This window comes from Nesoenas mayeri (assembly GCF_963082525.1).
Source record: "Nesoenas mayeri genome assembly, chromosome: 3".
Classification (NCBI taxonomy): Eukaryota; Metazoa; Chordata; class Aves; order Columbiformes; family Columbidae; genus Nesoenas; species Nesoenas mayeri.
Window position 1 is genome coordinate 621705 of NC_137544.1, and position 16170 is coordinate 637874.

The window sequence follows — 16170 nt, forward strand, 5'->3', positions numbered from 1 at the left end:
CGTTGGTCTGTCCTTCAGGGTTAGTTCCTGTGTCTCGGTGACAGGCTGCACTGCTGTGTCCGTAGAGAACCAGCGATACCATGAGCGTTGGTCTGTCCTTCAGGGTTAGTTCCTGTGTCTCGGTGACAGGCTGCACTGCTGTGTCCATAGAGAACCAGCGATACCATGAGCGTTGGTCTGTCCTTCAGGGTTAGTTCCTGTGTCTCGGTGACAGGCTGCACTGCTGTGTCCATAGAGAACCAGCGATACCATGGGCGTTGGTCTGTCCTTCAGGGTTAGTTCCTGTGTCTCGGTGACAGGCTGCACTGCTGTGTCCATAGAGAACCAGCGATACCATGGGCGTTGGTCTGTCCTTCAGGGTTAGTTCCTGTGTCTCGGTGACAGGGAGCACTGCTGTGTCCGTAGAGAACCAGCGATACCGTGAGCGTTGGTCTGTCCTTCAGGGTTAGTTCCTGTGTCTCGGTGACAGGCTGCACTGCTGTGTCCGTAGAGAACCAGCGATACCATGAGCGTTGGTCTGTCCTTCAGGGTTAGTTCCTGTGTCTCGGTGACAGGGAGCACTGCTGTGTCCGTAGAGAACCAGCGATACCGTGAGCGTTGGTCTGTCCTTCAGACAGAAGGACAGGTTAGTTCCTGTGTCTCGGTGACAGGCTGCACTGCTGTGGTGGGTGTTGTTTTGTTTCCACCCTGAGAGCCAGGACATTAATCTCACTGTCAGTGCCAGATTTTATTGTTTATGTCTTTCAATTTCACCTCACCCTAAATTCCCTTAGTGAAAGTTATCTTGTAATAGTTCATTCCTCCATGGTTGCCAGCTCTAAATAATTCTTTATACTTTTCTACGTCAATAAGCTTCTTTATGATATTTGCTTTAAAACTCGGAATGTGAAGCACTAGTGTGCTGAATTAAACGAGCTGACCAGGTCTGCAGAGTGAGCAGTCACCGCATGCACATGTTGACATTAGAGCTGCCCGTGTCCCGGTCCCGGGAAATGCCACATCTTAAAATCTGGGAGTAACTACACAGCTCTCCAGTTGCCAACAGAGCTGCAGGTGACTGAAGGTGGGTGTGAATAAAGGGAGGAGGCAGCGATGACAGAGGATCTCCAAGACTTGTTAAGCGTTTTTAACAAATGTGTTGCTTCTGTGAGATACGCAGGATCAAGTCCTGGGGATAAAAGACGAGGGTTGTATCTCCTCAGCCACACATCGCATTTTGGGTTGAACGCGGGTGAGATTGGAGGGTTGCGGCAGATGGGCTGTTCAGCACGGGAATAAGTGGTATTTCTAGAATGGCCACATCAAGAGAGTGACAGTGGGGCTTTTTGCTGGAAAAGGCAATTAATCACCGCAATTAAATGTTAGAGGAATTGTGCAACTTTGGATATTTGCACTCAAAGACCTGGATGTTGTTCTGGAAGTTACATTAAGCCCGTTATCGATTCAATGGGTGGCTGGTTAAGATGCTTTCACCCTGAGCACAGCCGCTTCATAGTCTTGTTTAACAGGGGTGGCTGATCTTAACAGTTACATTTGTGCATTTCGTGTACTGTTATCTCTCTTTGTTCACAATGTCTGCTCTTGTCCATAGCGTTTGTGGCGTCCTTCTCCCTGCCCCACTGGCTGCAGTGCCCGTCTCCTGTGTAACGATTGCTGGCTGCGGTGCCCGTCTCCGGTGTAACGATTGCTGGCTGCGGTGCCCGCTCCGGTGTAACGGTTGCTGGCTGCGGTGCCCGTCTCCGGTGTAACGGTTGCTGGCTGCGGTGCCCGTCTCCGCTGTAACGGTTGCTGGCTGCGGTGCCCGTCTCCGCTGTAACGGTTGCTGGCTGCGGTGCCCGTCTCCGCTGTAACGGTTGCTGGCTGCGGTTCCCCCATTCCGGACGGGCTGTGGCTGCGCTCCCGGCCAGGGCCGCACTCACAGCGGGTCGTGTCCTGGTTGTCACGGTTGGTTGTTTGCTGTGTCTTCCCAGCTGCCCTTCCGTGCGCATCCTGCCTGCTCTGGCCTCCGCCGTGTGCTGCCCCGTTTCCCGTGGGGCACTTGCAGCACCGTTTGCAAAGAGCAGGGCTGTGTACTCCACGTGTTTGGGACAGGAGCGCTTCTGTCCTTCCTGCAGTTCTCTCCTTGCCCTCCCAGGGTGTCACTCACACTGGCTCCCACCGTTCATGTGTCGGGGCTGGTACCGGGCAGCACATGAGCCGCTGAGCACCCCTGTGCAAAGCTGCCTTTGCCGAGGGGCTCTGTTGTTCTGGCAGCTACAATCTTGTGAGTCAGCTGAGAAACACAGGCCTCTTTCTCCATAGCTCTAACAGGAACGCTGATTTGCAGCTGCTTCCCAGGGTGGTGGCACCGACTCCATGTCCTCTGTCGCTTCTGGACACTCCTCTGTCGCTTCTGGACACTCCTCTGTCGCTTCTGGATGCTCCTCCATCCCCTCGTGTGCTCATGCATGTCTCTGCTCAGTTGGAGAGAGGGTTAAAGCCTGGGGCCGCCTGCCTGTTGTTCTCTGAAACACTGGCAGTGCCATGAGCGAGGTTGGACACGGAGACAGTCTCACTGCACCACGGACAAAATTGTCCAGGAAAAGGGCATTTGGGCTAAGTCAGAACGGAGATTTTAGGAGCACAGGCAATCTGTGCAGGAGGGAAGAGTTTTGTTTGAAGCAGACTAGAATTGGGCCGGTGGCTTTTCAGACAAGGCCCTGGGACAGATGTCTGTGGATCTGAGGTTGGGGTGGTGGGATCTTGTGAACCCTCCAGGGGCGGAAAGAAGAGGCGTGTTGTGCTGCTGGTGGAGTCCGTGTCTGAGCGTGGCCGGGGTCTGCGCCCGAGCATCCCTAGCGCTCCAGAAAGCAGTTTGACAGCTGCACTGCTCACTGCTGGCTCCGTGTTGTTCCGGAAGCTTCCTCAGGGCAAAACGGGGAGAAGAAAACGTCATGTGAAGTTTGGAAGGAGACGGGAGCTGCAGGCCTGGGTACCTGCGCACCTGCTGGACGAGCCGCTTGCAGTGCAGAGTAGGATTAGTTGATGCATGGATAAGTGCGACTGTGTTGTTGGGGGAAGTGGCTTTTGTGAAGGGCTGCCCTATAAAACCATAGGGGTTTGTTAAAGGAGGCAGAAAAAAGAGATGGGCAAAGGAGTTCTAACTGATACAGACTTGTTGGGTTTGTGACAGGCATTCGGGAAGGTTCTGTATCAAATGCTCAAAGGCATCTAAGTTGGATGAAAGGGCTGGCAAGCTTTGGAGGGGTTTTGATAGATAAAGATTTGTGGCTGAATTAGTCAGGCTCAAAGGAATCTCAAGGCCGCTTCGAGAAGCTGAGAACAGAGTCTGCTGTGAGAAAGAGGGGCGTTCCTCAACCAGCGGGGTCCCGGCGTGGCGTGAATCATCGGACGTATCATCAGTGAGACTCCAGCGCATGGACAGCCCATGATACTCATTTAGCGAATCCATGCTTGGAGCGTGGATGTGTGATTAGAATATAGTTGCATATATAAGGAGGCTTGTTTCTGTAATAAATGGCTTTAGCGTGATTCACATTGAATCGAATTGTTTGCTGAGTCCTTTATCGCTCCAACAGCAAGCGGAGTCTTTGCACAGGTCAAAGCTTGGCTAAAAGGAACAAAAAAGAGCAGTACAGATCCTTTTTGTGTATTGAGGTGGGTTGATAGCGATAACATGACACCTGACCTCTTGACAATTGGGGCTGAAGTGACTCGGTGTGGTGGGAGCTGAGGCGGGGTGAGGAGCGCGGTGCGGCCGGCAGCTCTGGCACGCGGGGATGCAGCAGGTGCCGCGTGGCGTGCGCGGTGGGTGCGGTGAGGAGCGAGGGCTCGGCGTGCACAAAGCTCACCCGGGGCAGCTGCTGCCCGCATCAGAGATGTGGAGCTGTTCAGGTGTCGCCACTGTTTGGTAATGGCTAAAACCCGTGACACGTCACGGGGGGAAGGACGCGAGGGACAAAGGGGAGGCAAAGGCACTGTGTAAATGCATGAGGTCTTTGTGCTGCGTCGCTGTGCTCTTGGGCTTTATTGCTTCTGATCCTTAGCAGTGTGCTGTCTTGGTTCTGTGTTCCCCACCTGTCTCTGGTTACTGACCTATGTATCATGAGCTTCTTGCATTCCCAGGTGACTCGTTGCCCCGATTCCCCTCAGCTCAGCTGCCACATCAGCCTTTCCGCACATCCTGCAAGTTGCAAATATTCTGGTTTTGCCCATCTCGTAATTGATAAGAATGGTGGTAACGTGTTCTCTGTACCTGCATATGTACAGGCAGTCTTTTTCGGTTGCGCAAATGCGCACACGAGGCGTGTTTTGCAGTCGGTCGGTGTCTGACAGCGCACGGGAAGCGGGAGCTGCTGGGTGGCACCTCCTGGCTGGCTGTGGCAGGGGGACACGTTGCCCGTGGCACGATGCTCCTCGCAGAGGAGTTCCCGTATGCCCATACACCATGTGCGAGGTGGGAGTTGCAAACCCAGCCTGCTGCTATGGACTTTGTCACGGCTTTTTAAGCCGAAGAAATTCCACATAAGAATGTTGAGTTTTGTGAGTCTGGATGACTTCATTTTGGCGTCCCAACAGATTCATTGTGAAGCAATGAGTGCTTCCTTCCGTGCCCTTTCTGCAAGTAAATGGCAAGCAGAGCTTCCAGCGGATGAGCACTGTGGGTGCTCAGCTGAAGGGCCGTCCGGCTCCTGTAGCGACCGCCCTGCCTGCCCGCTGCCTCCGCGCAGCTCCTGCGCCCTCCCGGCTCCGGGAGCCTCCAGCGCTCGCTGCAGCTCACCCCAAGCATTCCCACAGCTGCGGTTGCTAAACACTCGGCTTTGCATGCTGAAGGCCCCGAAAATGTAGGTGATTTAGCCCAGCTGTGGGGTTTTGATTTGGGGAGAGGGTATTTTGTGTTTTGGAACAGCAGAGGTGAAAGGGGAGTTGTTTGTTTTAGTGCTAATCGGTGAACCAATGTAATAGTAGTAATAATAATAGTAATAATTCCCAATTGGAACACACACACACACACACAGCTACATGGATCAGCACCAAGAGAAAACAGCCATGTGAATGTGAACAGCACCAGTGACCTGGGGCTGGCCCCCTTGGCCTGACCAGGATGCAAGGCTGTACGTATATATAAATATACATGTATGCACATGCCTTTGCAGTATGGATCCTCCAGGGACCGGCCTTAGCTGCTCGTCTCTCCCATAGCTGGTCCTTGAAGCCTCTTAGAATCACAGGATCATGTTGGTTGGAAGAGACCCTCAAGATCATCGAGTCCAACTGTTAACCCAGATCTTAGATCCCCCAGTCTCTCCAATACCTGTCCCAGACTTACAACCTCTCTACTACTTGCCTCTCAAACTCTCATCACTAAATTTTCCCCAGAAAGCAGCTTCATAATCTTGTTTGTAACGTGGTTGGAGACGTGGTACAAAGCGTCGGGCTTTGGCTGGGCAGCACAGAGCAGCGAACCTTGGCGGTGCTAAAGGAAGCTCTGAAGGGAACTGTGGGACAGGTTTAACGTGATATCACGAGCTCGGTTCTCAATGTCAGAGTTTTACTACAAGGATTTGGGAAAAGAAAACCGCATGTTGCACACGTACCATTTTACCTTGGTATTTTGGGGGCTCAGCAGTGTTTCTTGCAGTTCTGAATTTTTGATTTAAAAATAGATGTAGGTTAGTGGGGCTTTCTAAAATTTGCCCTTGATAGAGCCTGTTCTACGTTAATTTCATTTTCACTTTATTTCCATAGCTTTAGTGACGGTTCCGATCTTGCGCGCTGTTGAGCTCGGGTTGCGGGCTGTATGTACCCAGTGTGTCCTTTCTGAAGGGCAAGCACTGTCGCGTCCCACGCGCGTCCTGCCAGTCCCGCTCTCACAGGTTGAGTACCAGACCTTCCGTTCTCGTGCATGTGCCGGTTCCGGAGCAGTTCTCACCCAGAATTGACCAGAATTCTGGCAGTTTGCCTCTGATTAGTTTTAGTTATTCCCATAGTTCTCGTTTGTACGCATTTTGATCTGAAATTTTCTTCGTGTTCAGTGTTCAGGTTAAATTTGTTTTCCCTATATGAGTTAATTTTCTAAATTCCAGTGTTTCCCCCAAGCCTTGTTTCTCTCTTTGTCTTTGTCATGCTTTTCCCCATCACTGCTCGTGTTTCCTGTGAGATGGTTCCGCGTGGGCTCAGAGCGTCACCTCCCGCGGGCGCTCAGCCCGGCGCGGGTGCCCGGGGGGTGGTTGTGCTTCCTCCTGAGCTCCTTCCTTCAGGACACTCGAGTGATTTCTCTGCTTTCTAGGAATACCCCATCTCAAATAGTCTTGGGTTTTGTGCAGACCTGGTTTTGATCACTTAAGTGAAGCTCGTTTTCTGTCACTCTGTCTCCTCTGATGTTTAATTACGGATGGTGTCCTGAATAACCTCAGAGATGATTCAGCGGCTCTCAGCGAAGAACTCTGGATCTGTCACGTCTTGGAAAGCTGTTGGTCTTACGGATATTGGTGCTGCTGTAATGGAAGCTTCCTTGGCAGAGCCCCGCCTTGGCTGCGGCAGAGATTCCTCTTTCCAGAGAGGTTTTGGTCCCAGGACAGTTTTACGTTGCTGTTGTGTGTGTTTCTGAGGTGTGAACACGGTGTGATGTTCCGTAGCCTCTCCGGTGCCCCCGAGCTGCCGCGCTCCTGCCATGCGGTCAGCGCAGAGCGGCTCCCGGGACACGCAGCCCCGCCTCGGGACGGATGGGGGACACAAGATCTGTATCACAGCATCTGCCAATATCTTCACTTAGAAATTTCACCTGGATAGCAAGCGATAAGAGACTGTGTTCAGAATAAAACAAAAATACATTTCTTGAGGTTTAAATGTGAAATAACTTTTCTGTAGCGAGCCTGTATTCACCATAGAGTTTTATTATATTTTCTTACAGATGTTTTCTCTCAGATATCGGATTCGAACGGACTGATGATATTCACCAAGTTTGACCAGTTGTTGAAGGAGGTCCTGAAGCTGCCCACGGCCGTGTTTGAGGGCCCGTCCTTCGGCTACACCGAGCACTCGCTGCGGACCTGCTTCCCCCAGCAGGTAACGGCTCCGCGCCCGCGGCCGCTCATCAGCCTGCGCTTTAGTTGCGCTGTGACACGGGGTGTGCGGGTGGAGGGGTGACGCGCACTGCACCCCGCGCTTCAGACAGCCCGAGGAGTCCCGAGCCGTGTGTGTGGCTGTGGGGCAGGGACAGGACTTGGCACCATTTGCAGAGACTCCCGCTCCCCAGCAGCCAGACACCAAGGATCACGGATTTATTGCCTAAACCACACGAAACACAGCATTTTTACTATTTGCCCTTGATTTTTTAAAGCTTTCTCAGTATGTTAAGAGTATTAGTTTCAACAAACCACTTTCTATTCGGTTTGATCTGTACCAAATGAATAGTTGTGTGCACATAGTTTGTTTTTAAATCTATTTCACGGCTCTGCTTTTTGGTATCGCTGTCTTTCTTTCCAAATATTTCTGTTACGTGTAATGCGTGGAGTAGATGTTGTAGTAATGATCTTCAAAGAGCTTTTTATTTCTTCATACATTTTAGTTGTGATTTATTGTTCCAGGGATTTGTTTCTAATTTGAGATAATGTAAGTAGTATAAACAAACCTGAAGTCAATGGTAAACACGAACCTAGATAATCTTAGGCCTCAGATTAAATGTTTAGACTCTGGTCATGATTATGTTCTGCAATAAATAGTTCCAACTTAATTAGGTTTAGAATTTGTAGTCACTTTTGCCAAATTTAAGTTAATTAGCAATTAGTATATTTGAAATACAACACAGGACGAAGCAGCCTTTGCTGTAGGAAACAGTAAGGCCTGCAGCCCGCCTTGAGTCACTGAGGACAGAGCTTTGGGTTATTTCAGTCTCATTCATGGATGTTTTCCAGTTTCCATGCTGGCCGAGGCGTTTGCGGGCCGTGCTTGTTCCCATATTCACCCTCCAGATCGGCCAGCGCGAGCTGGGGGGTGGTGGGATCAATGGGGGTCATGGAGGTGACACCAAACCTCAGCCCCACAAGGAGCTGTGGGGCCAGAGCTGGGGCTGTGGGAGCTGTGGGGCCAGAGCTGGGGCTGTGGGAGCTGTGGGGCAGAGCCGGGGCTGTGGGGCAGAGCCGGGGCTGTGGGGAACGCTGGGGAGGCCAAACCTCCAACCCTGGGGCAGTTCTGAGCCCCTCACGCCAAGAAAGGCCTTGAGGTGCTGGAGCGAGTGGAGAGAAGGGAACGGAGCTGGTGGGGGCTGGAGCACAAGTGTGATGGAGCGGCTGAGGGACCTGGGGGGTTCAGCTGGAGAACAGGAGCTGAGGGGAGACCTTCTGATCTCTGAGCTGCCTGAAAGGAGCTTGGAGCCAGGGGGGTCGGGCTCTGCTCCCCAGGAACAAGCGCCAGGAGCAGAGGAAACGGCCTCAAGTTGCGCCAGGGGAGGCTGAGGTTGGATTTAGGAACAATTTCTTCCCCAAAGGGCTGTGGGGCATTGGAACAGGCTGCCCAGGGCAGTGCTGGAGTCACCAGCCCTGGAGGGCTGGACAGACGGACAGGAGGTTCTCAGGACATGGGGCAGTGGTGGCCTTGGCAGCGTGAGGGTAACAGTTGGACTCGATCTCAAAGGTCTTTTCCAGCCAAAGCGGTTCAGTGACTGTGATTTGCACGCAGCTTGCCAGCAGCATGTCTTAGTGCTCTGGATCCCATGAACAACAAGGTTAATTCTTCATATTGATTTACGTTTAGAAGTTCCTTTGCTCCAGTTTTGTTCAGCGTAACAAATCCTCGGTGTAAGCGCAGGTGTGTAGAGTGGTAATGCTTTTTTAATTAATCCTGATGCGCACTGGACCCCAGGACAGTTCTTTCATTTATTTGAAAACATTGGAACAAGCAGGTCCTGGGAAGTAGATGGATAGACTCTCTTAGATTTAATTTCATTTTCTTATGCCTCCCGGCTTTGAAAATGAGCTCCCGGAGGTAGTTCTGTGCTGTTCTCTGCCAGCCCGTCCGTTTGCTGGCTTCCCTGCAGACGGCATTGCTAAAGCTGGGGGTTCAGACTTGGGCACTTCCATGGCAGACACGTAAGCCACATCTGTACCGCTTAACTGAACCAGGCCTTGGGCTGGGCTGTGCTCCTGGGCCAGCCTGAACAGTCTGAGCACATCCCTGCTGGTCAGCGCTCTTATTCCCTCAGGCAGGCTGGTTACATGGAAACAGATCATTAAAAATGATTGCTAGGTGATATTAACACTGATCTGGATGTTGGACTCATTTGGGGGAGTGAGTGGTTAAACCAGGCACAGGTTTAATAATGTGAAATGCTGCATGATTGAGCATCAGTGCTGGGGGCACTCAAACTCCCGAGAGCCAAGTCCTCCCTGGCCAGTTGCGGGTGCTGCCCCCAGGGCTGTGCCAGGTCTGGGAGCTGCTGCTCTGAGCTCCGCAGGGCTGGGGCTTTGCTGTGGGGCTTTGCTGTGGGGCTTTGCTGTGGGGCTTTGCTGTGGGGCTTTGCTGTGGGGCTTTGCTGTGGGGCTTTGCTGTGGGGCTTTGCTGTGGGCGCTGGAGGGGCCGGGCGTCCGGGGCTGTCCCAGCGCAGAAGCAGAGCCCCCTTGCTGCCCACCTGCATGGAGCTGATTGAGCTGCGTTCTCTGTGAGGCTCCCGGGCGTGCAGGGCGCTTCCGCTACTAACTTAGGGTTCTAGCTCAAGTGGGGGCTTCCACACACGTAACATATTGTAAATAATGACATTAAAGGCAGGATGGCCTTGTATATAAAGGATGGAGTAAGCAGCTCTGAGAGCTGCAGGGCAGTTAGAGGTGCAGGTGGGTCTGGTGCACAGCTGCTTACATTGGCTAACTCGTTTTGATCGCTGCAGAGTGCAAAATGACATGTCGTCGTGTTGGCTCAGGTGATGTGGTCCTCTGCCAGTGTTTTGTGGGGAAATATGTGCATTAGCGTCTTGTTGAAACAAGCGCGTTGGCAGCGTAGCGATAAAACCGGCTGAGCTGTGTTCGTCTTCTAAATACACGCACGGCGTTGGCATGAGCTGCCCGTGCAGCCCTGCGAGCCGAGCTGGGTCAGAGCGCGGGGACAGCGGCTGCGCCAGCTGCAGGCGCTGCAAAGTCACTGAGCGGATGGCGAGGAGGCAGGTGATTGCACAAAGTACCTGTGTGGAAATGCGCCTGTTCTCCCAGGGAGCGTTGGACCCTCACGGACGTTGTGCCATGTACTAGTTTTCAGTTGATGAACCTGGAGCTTGGAACCTGCTGGCAGATCGTTTGCTTGTTGTTGCATCACAAGTGGGGCTGAGGGATGTGTTTGCGGTTGGGTTCTGAAGCCCGCAGGAAATGGTGTACCAGCCGCAGGAAAGGGATCCGGGCTCTGCGCTGCGGTTTGCTTCCCGCCCGCTCTGCCCTCACCGGAGCGCCGTGCCAGGAGGACGCTGCCGGGGCTGCGCAATTCTGCTCAATTGGTGCCAAAATTTCCGACCTAAAAGTGGAAAAAAACCCCAGAGCCTGTGTCCCTGCTGCCCCCGCGTTGCGGGCGGCGCCGCCCCCCGGTTGCGGGCGGCGCCGCCCCCCGGTTGCGGGCGGCGCCGCCCCCCGGTTGCGAGCGGCGCCGCCCCCCGGTTGCGAGCGGCGCCGCCCCCCGGTTGCGAGCGGCGCCGCCCCCCGGTTGCGAGCGGCGCCGCCCCCCGGTTGCGAGCGGCGCCGCCCCCCGGTTGCGAGCGGCGCCGCCCCCCGGTTGCGAGCGGCGCCGCCCCCCGGTTGCGAGCGGCGCCGCCCCCCGGTTGCGAGCGGCGCCGCCCCCCGGTTGCGAGCGGCGCCGCCCCCCGGTTGCGAGCGGCGCCGCCCCCCGGTTGCGAGCGGCGCCGCCCCCCGGTTGCGAGCGGCGCCGCCCCCCGGTTGCGAGCGGCGCCGCCCCCCGGTTGCGAGCGGCGCCGCCCCCCGGTTGCGAGCGGCGCCGCCCCCCGGTTGCGAGCGGCGCCGCCCCCCGGTTGCGAGCGGCGCCGCCCCCCGGTTGCGAGCGGCGCCGCCCCCCGGTTGCGAGCGGCGCCGCCCCCCGGTTGCGAGCGGCGCCGCCCTCCTTGGAGCTGCGCTGCCCCCTGGCGAGCGGCGCGGCCTCCGCAGCGCTCCGTGCGGCGGCTCTGACAGCTGGTGCTGCAAGGGAAACGATTTTTCTTTGAGGAACATCCCTGTCTGTGGCAGAGGAAGCTCTCCTGCTAGGCTTGGCTGCTTCTGCCGCTGTGCGTGTCATATAGCACTGCCTAATTGCAGAGTCACAGAATCACAGGATGGTTTGGGTTGAAGGGACCTTCCCAGCTCCCCCTGCCATGACAGGGACATCTGCACCAGCTCAGGTTGCTCAGACCCCGTCCAGCCTGGCCTGGGGTGTCTCCAGGGATGGTTCAGCCACCACCTCTCTGGCCAACCTGGGCCAGGCTCTCATCACCCTCAGCATAAACAATTTCTTTCCTCCTTTAATTTAAAACCATCACCCCTTGTCCTGTCACTACAGGAGCTGAGGGGCAGGATCCCTCAAACCTGCTGCTCCCGGGGCTGGGGACACAGCCCAGGACACGGGTGGGTTCTGGGCTCCCAGCGCTCATGGCCGGGCCATGGCCGATCGGTCACCCAGCACCCCAAGTCCTTCTCCTGGGGCTGCTCCCCATCCTCCATCCAGCCTGGACCGACACTGGGGTTGCCCCGACCCAGGGGCAGGACCTGACTTGGCCTTGTTGAACCTCATGGGGATGGATCCCGTCCCTCGGGTGTGTCCCCTGCCCCACTCAGCTTGATGTCACCTGCAAACCTGCTGAGCGTGGACCTGATCCCACTGTCTGTGTCGCTGATGAAGGTGTTAACCAGTGCTGGTCCCAGTGTGGACCCCTGGGACACCTCGTTACTGGTTTCCGCTTGCACGTGGAGCCCCTGACTGTACCTCTCTGGACGTGGCCATCCAGCGGGTTCCTCATCCAGGTGCCAGTCTGTCCATCAAGCTCGTGTCTCTCCAGTTTAGTGGCCAGAATGCTGTGGTGACTCCATCAAAGGCCATACAGAGGCCCAGGTGGCTCTGGTCTGCCGATGGAGCCACATCGGCCTGCTCAGATCTGACCTTCTGTGGTGAGGCTGTGCTGGTGGCACCTCCCTGTTCTCCCTGCATTTCCACGTGTTTCCCGTGGCCGGGGCAGGTGTGGGACGAGGCTGGGTGGCCGTTCCCAGGGTTCCCTTTGTCACACCTACGGAAACGGGTGTGATGTGCGATGGATCCCACCTCTTGTCTCCAGAGAACTTGTCTGTGAGCAGCGTTTATCGTTTGGAGTAACCTCATACTCTTGTGTACGAAACGGTGAGCAGGGACCCGCGGCCGAGCAGGGACCCACAGCCGAGCAGGGACCCGCGGCGGAGCAGGGACCCGCGGCGGAGCAGGGACCCGCGGCGGAGCAGGGACCCGCAGCCCAGCAGGGACCCGCAGCCAAGCAGGGAGCCTGGGAGGCGTTTCCCCAAATCTGCACCATACCCGCACAAGTAAGCGGCTGGGTAATCACGTAAAGACTGGCAACATCCAGTCTGCCCGTTGATTACAGCCGGCTCTGCCGTTTAACCTCGTTAGCACAGTGGCTCGTTATGTGAGCAGCCTCTGCCCTGGGACATCACACGGCTCCATCGGTTGGTTCCCGGTTAAACACCGGGGCTGTTGTCTCTGCAGGCGCTGGGTTCAGCACCGTGCAGGGCTCCTGGCCTGGCCCAGCCGTGCCCGGTGGAGGGGTTGGGATGTTTGGGCTGGCGCGGGTGTGAGCAGCCGGGCCGCGGGGGGTCAGGCTGTGCGGCTGACGTGTCTGTGCCTTGGGCGCTCTCAAAGCTCTGTTAAAACTCTTTGGGAAAAGCTTTTAGTGACTAAGCAGAGAGACTGGAACAAGGACACCTGATGGAAGCTGGAAGAAGTACAATTAAATATTTCTTACAGTTTTCCTTAGTGATAGCTGGGATAGTCATCCCTCTGCGTTCTCTCTCCAGGAGAGTTAGCTACAGCGCAGCAGAGGGATATATTTGGCACTAATCACAAAAGCACTGGTGCTGCTGGGGTGGTGCTGTGCGCCCGCTTCTCCCTGCGCACCCACCGCCTTCCCAGCCGCTCGCCTTGCCGCTCACCTCCCGCCCAAGATGTCCAGACACCTTAACATATACATGCACCACGAAACTTGGAAAAACCCAAACCTTCTAAGCTGCTTACCTGCAAACAACGTGGTCTCGTTTCGTCAGAAATTTGTATCAAGAATGTCAACAGAAAGATTAAGTCTCACTTTAAAAAAAACCAAAACAAAACACAGAACTATATAGATCTTGTACATTATTTCGCATCTAACTTGAAAGCGGTGTAGTATTGCTGGCTGGTTTTAAGAGCAACTTAGATATTCCTTAAGAAATGGTTTTGAACATTGCACTCACCATAAAAATGGCTGAAGCATTTTCTGTGCCATTTCTCTCTTTTTGTCTCCAACACAAATATAAATCAATCACCTGCCGTGCTCCTTTCCCCCTTCATTTTTGTTTGTTTTGGTTTTTAATGTTACTTTTCATGTCGGAGTTGCTCCCAGAGCACTGGACAAACACAGCAGCTTTCTCCAGCGGAAATTCTCTCTTGCTCGCTTGAGTTTCAAACCATAGGAAATATGGCTCTTAACTTGCCCGACTCCCTTCTCCGTATGATTTCCTTTCAATTTCATTTTTATTGGCAGTTTTAAAAAATCTTAGCGTAGGTGTCCCCTTGCCTCTTTCTTTATTTTGCCTTTAAAAAACCATTTCCTGTCTGCATTGTCTATGTACGTTAGTTGTAATTACTGTCTAATGCATGCCTGCTTTATTCAGTGCTGTCTGCAGCGCTGTTTTCTACACTAGTGCATCACCTCCGCTCGCATTCCCGTGTCCTCTCCAAACTCAGACCCCCTCACTGCAGCTCCGAGCCGGTCCGGGCTGCCCGGTCCTCCCTTCCCTGGGGCTTCCCATTCATCTCTTTATCATTTATCTTCATATGATTATATCATGTCTATACTAAGATGTTTTTGTGGTGTTACTGTTTGCCTAATACAGATTGAAACTCTCTGAGCAAAGTAGTTGTGATTTTTCTCTCTTATTAGCATATGAAATATTCCTGGTGGACAGAAGTTGAGACAGAGAGAGATTTTAAGGCTGAAGTAGTTTTTGGTGTATAAAATGGAAAATTGTCTTGTAATCAAGTTCTGTTTCTCTTTTCTTTGCAGAAGAAGGTCACGCTAAACATGTTTCTGGACACGCTGATGGCTGACCCGCCTCCCCAGTGCCTTGTGTGGCTGCCTCTCCTGCACAGACTCGCCCACGTCGAGAATGGTAAATGGAATGTTTTCTTGTTTGGAACATCTGGTTGGAGCAGGGTTCCTGTTCCACAGGTGTAAATATGCTGTTCCATATCGCGTAACGAGGCACTTAATGCTTCCATTGTTCCCACCGGGACCGTCTTGGTCCCAGGGCATTTGAGCCCGACTTTTGTTGGAGTGAAAACACCTCAGGGATGGAGGCCGAGTCTATGAAATCATCAGCAACAGTACAAAACAAGATTAATCGTGGAGTTCTGGCGTCGCTAGTGGTAGAGGATGAAAAGACGAAGCAGCAAAAAACCATGTTCATGTTTATCGTGAAACGTTTAAAGAGCTCCCGTTGAGGCGCACTTTGCTGTGCGGAGCTGCCGTCGAGGCACGCTTTGCCGTGCGGAGCTCCCGTCGAGGCGCACTTTGCCGTGCGGAGCTGCCGTCGAGCCGCGCTTTGCCGTGCGGAGCTGCCATCGAGCCGCGCTTTGCCGTGCGGAGCTGCCGTTGAGCCGCGCTTTGCCGTGCGGAGCTGCCGTCGAGCCGCGCTTTGCCGTGCGGAGCTGCCGTCGAGCCGCGCTTTGCCGTGCGGAGCTGCCGTCGAGCCGCGCTTTGCCGTGCGGAGCTGCCGTCGAGCCGCGCTTTGCCGTGCGGAGCTGCCGTCGAGCCGCGCTTTGCCGTGCGGAGCTGCCGTCGAGCCGCGCTTTGCCGTGCGGAGCTGCCGTCGAGCCGCGCTTTGCCGTACGGAGCTGCCGTCGAGCCGCGCTTTGCCGTGCGGAGCTCCCGTCGAGCCGCGCTTTGCCATGCACTGCCCGTCAGCGGTGCCAGTACCCGCAGTGCTCGCGGGTCCGTCCGAGCTCCTCTCATCCCCGCACCTTTCCTCAGCTCAAGTGTCCCGGCGTTGGCGCCCACGGGAGGGGTTGGAGCAGCACCAAGGGGTGGCAGCTGAGCTGCGCGCTGGGTGGTGGATGGAGAGCCCCCTGCCCCAGGGGGCACCGGGGCTCCCGCAGGAGGTTGTGCGAGGGTATCGAAGCTATTGATTGGGTTTAGTGTCCGAACAGGTGGTGTGTTTAGTTGATTGTGCAGTTGCGCGTGGTGTATGTGTGTGAGGGTTTGTATGTGAATTCTAGAAACAAACCAAAACAAAAACTTTGTTTTTTCCACCCATAAACTAAACTTCATCTTTTGTTTCCTTCCGCACAGAGTACAACCATGTTATCGTCCCTCAAGCCCCGGCCCTACTGGTTGTTACCTCTCCTTCCGCTTAGTGCGTGTGTAGCTGTTTCAAGGTGCACAGCGTTGTTCCCTTTAAGACAGGACTCAGGAAAGCCCAGCCCCAGGCTGCCGTCTGGCTCCAGCCCAGCTTTAGGGGTTATATCCCGTTCTCCTTCCTGACACCCGTGCCTGTGACATGCTTGGGTGCTGCTGTGGTTTTGATGTGCTGGCTTTTGGCGCTTGTTTCATCGTCTTCTCTCTGTCCTCTTGCAAAGCTCATCCGGTTGTGAACCCAGCCGCGTCTGTTGCGTGGTGCGCAGGGCTGGGGCGGGATGCTCTACGGGCCTTTGCTGCTGTGTTGCGACACAAGAGGAGGTGAAGTTCCCAGGGGCTCTGGATGCTCACAGACATTTCCCCATAACTACGGGTCTTATTTTAAAAAGAATTGTGAGGGGAGCAATTTCACGGAGACAAATCTTGTGGGAAAACTGAGAAGCCGTCGAGGGGGTTGATGTAGTTAAAATGTTGGGTGAAGCGCTGCTCTGCGTTCCCATCGTTCTGTGGCAGCTTGCACCAGGACACGGGCCCCAGCTGCTCGGGGCTTT

At 54.6% G+C, this 16170-nt stretch overlaps 1 protein-coding gene across 1 annotated transcript in view; it reads left to right on the forward strand.

The window, feature by feature from the left end:
- DTNB (dystrobrevin beta) overlaps nucleotides 1-16170 on the forward strand; it is a 174267-nt gene that overhangs the window by 26820 nt on the left and 131277 nt on the right. The window contains exons 7-8 of the mRNA XM_080341105.1: nucleotides 6914-7068; nucleotides 14270-14375. Coding sequence (XP_080197231.1) covers nucleotides 6914-7068; nucleotides 14270-14375 — 261 coding nt within the window. The remainder of the gene's footprint in view (nucleotides 1-6913; nucleotides 7069-14269; nucleotides 14376-16170) is intronic.